The 2,496-nt window shown below is 47.4% G+C and overlaps 1 protein-coding gene across 1 annotated transcript in view; it reads left to right on the forward strand.

The window, feature by feature from the left end:
• Nucleotides 1-2,496, forward strand: part of LOTGIDRAFT_174590 (hypothetical protein) — a gene marked incomplete at both ends in the record, with an annotated part of 47,806 nt that overhangs the window by 36,128 nt on the left and 9,182 nt on the right. The window contains 2 exons of the mRNA XM_009053931.1: nucleotides 628-817; nucleotides 1,568-1,772. Coding sequence (XP_009052179.1) covers nucleotides 628-817; nucleotides 1,568-1,772 — 395 coding nt within the window. The remainder of the gene's footprint in view (nucleotides 1-627; nucleotides 818-1,567; nucleotides 1,773-2,496) is intronic.

The following is a 2,496-nucleotide window of genomic DNA, read 5'->3' on the forward strand; positions in this document are numbered from 1 at the left end:
CCCGTTGCCACAAGGTCGCATGTCCTCATTCAATGCACTGAACTGAAACCTGCTCGTAAGCCACTACTAGAGTACCTGGAAACCAACGGCATACCACTCACCATACAGAATGTTTTGGCTCCACCCACGGACCACTGGTATACGATAATGTAACTAGTCTTCCATTTTATAACCAAATCTGTCTTGAACAGATAGGCTAAGTTTTTTTTTTTTTTTTAATCAAAGTTTCTTAACACTTTTTAATTATATCCAATCAATTTAACAAGTTTCATAGCAGAAACATTAGAGAACATCTCTCCCCCCTTGGATTAGCGGATTACTGTCAAGTATCAATTAAGTATAACTCAATTAACTTTTGACACCTGCCACTAATTACTGTGAGTTCGTTCCTTTTTATTCTTTTCTTTTATCTTTTCTTTGGGCGGCCGACAATTTCTTTGGCGGAAGAAATTCAAGCTGCCCTACAAAGCTTTCACTAGGTTTCGTTTTGTTTCGTTGTTCTCTTTTCATTTTCATACTACCAATTTTTGCACAGTCTGCAAGGCATTCTTGATAGCTATCTCTTATCTGTCTTATTGTATTGTATCTTATATTTTGTATTTGTACTAATCAAACCTTCAATTTCAGCTAAAATGGCCTCCCAACAATCCACCAAGGTTAGCTATGCCGATATTGGGAGTCGGCCAGCTGCTACCATGCAACCCAGGGTAGCAAGGCCGGAGTTCTCCAACATCGTAATAGTGAAGCCAAGCGGGGGCAAAACTTTCGGCAGCACGAAGTCGAAGGTCATCGGCGACTTCATCCGGAAAGAGTGGAAGTATAGCTCTCTTCCGGAGGTCAAAGTCCTGGCCAACGGCAACGTGCGGCTGAACTTTGAGTTCCTGGCAGATGCGGTTTATGCTGCCAACCAAACCGCACTGTGTGGGATGAAGGTGGACTCGGCCATGTCCACCTTCAACAAGACGGAACGGGTCGTCATTTATGGCGTCCCCTCCGAGTACTCCGAGGGTGAATTGCTGGAGGATCTTAAGCTCCACAATCACGCTGTAGAGGGTTTATACCTCTACAAACCTCGGGAGGGCAAGTCCGTTAGGACTGTCCAATTAACATTTGCAAGCGGGAAAGTACCTAATGGTCCTCTTCCCCTTCTTTATTCCAGGTACCAGCTCCACCCTTACATCCCCAAGGTACGAAGATGCCAGAAGTGCCAGAAGTTGGGTCACCTAGAGAAGTTCTGCCGCAGCAAAGTTTGCTGCGAAAAGTGTGGAGAGGGGCACAGCACCAAGCTGTGTAAATCCAAGAAGGTACGGTGTGTGAATTGTCGGAGTGATAACCACTCCAGCAACTCCGCACAGTGCCCTTCGTTCCTGTCGAGAAGAGCGGAAATAAGGATACAACACACCTACAAGGTATCCTCCCAAGAAGCTCGCCATCACGTCTCGGCCAACACGGTGCCCGCTGCCCCCAAGCCCGTGGTCGAATGCCCCAAACCTGCCCCGGCTCAAACTCCGAAAGGATTCACGCCGGAGTTCAAGGACGAATCTAAATTTTTTGATTTCTGTTGTAGGTTGGTTGCAGTAGCAATTAGGTCCAGATCCAAGGCTGGTGAAATCAATCCAAAGGACGTTATGGACGCAGTATCAAAAGTATGTGCCGACAATGTCACGAATCTACAACCACCAAATAAGGATACCAAACCAAAGAGGAAGAGATCCAGCACGGATGTTCCGAAGACTGACGTAGTGGGTCAATCAGTGGAAACGCCAAGAAAAGTAAAGACGGTATCCACGAGTGGCCAACCTCGTCAGTCAAGGAGCATCTGCAGAAGTACAGGCTCCAGACCCGTGACTGAGCGCTCTAGAAGCACTTCGCTAGCTAGACCACTGCCCACTGGCTCAGTAACGGAAATCGACGTAGAGGTTTTTACGGCACCCCAGAAGAATCGGAGTATTTCTTACGGGCAAGCGGTCACTGATCTATTGAGAGAGCATCAGCTCGATCAAGTAACGATCCTTGAACGACGCCTACTCCGTTTTGGAAGGTTACCAACCCGACAGTCAACACCCAGCTGATCCAGAGTACCAACAAGCACGAGAACCCAGTGGGAGCAAGAGCTCGCGCTCTTGATCTGATTGATTCCGTGTACGCCGACCATTTGAAGATCTACACCGATGGTTCCAAGAGTAGTACCGCAACAGGTTACGGTTTGTGCATCCCAGCAAAAGGCATCCGCATCAGTAAAAGGATCCCCCCGCACTGTTCAGTGTTCACAGCAGAACTTTTTGCCATCAGGGACGCGGTAGCATGGCTGTCCGTCAATCACACGGAGCATGCCGCGATTCTATCCGACTCGCTAAGCAGCCTCCAATCTATTTTTCTCACCTCTTCTAATTGCAGGTCAGAAGTTATTTCCGAAATAAGAAGAATGATCCACAACTACCAAACCAAACACAACCAGACGATTGAATTAGTATGGGGTCCATCGCACGTCTCCAT

This window comes from Lottia gigantea, assembly GCF_000327385.1.
Source record: "Lottia gigantea unplaced genomic scaffold LOTGIsca_204, whole genome shotgun sequence".
Taxonomy (NCBI): domain Eukaryota; kingdom Metazoa; phylum Mollusca; class Gastropoda; family Lottiidae; genus Lottia; species Lottia gigantea.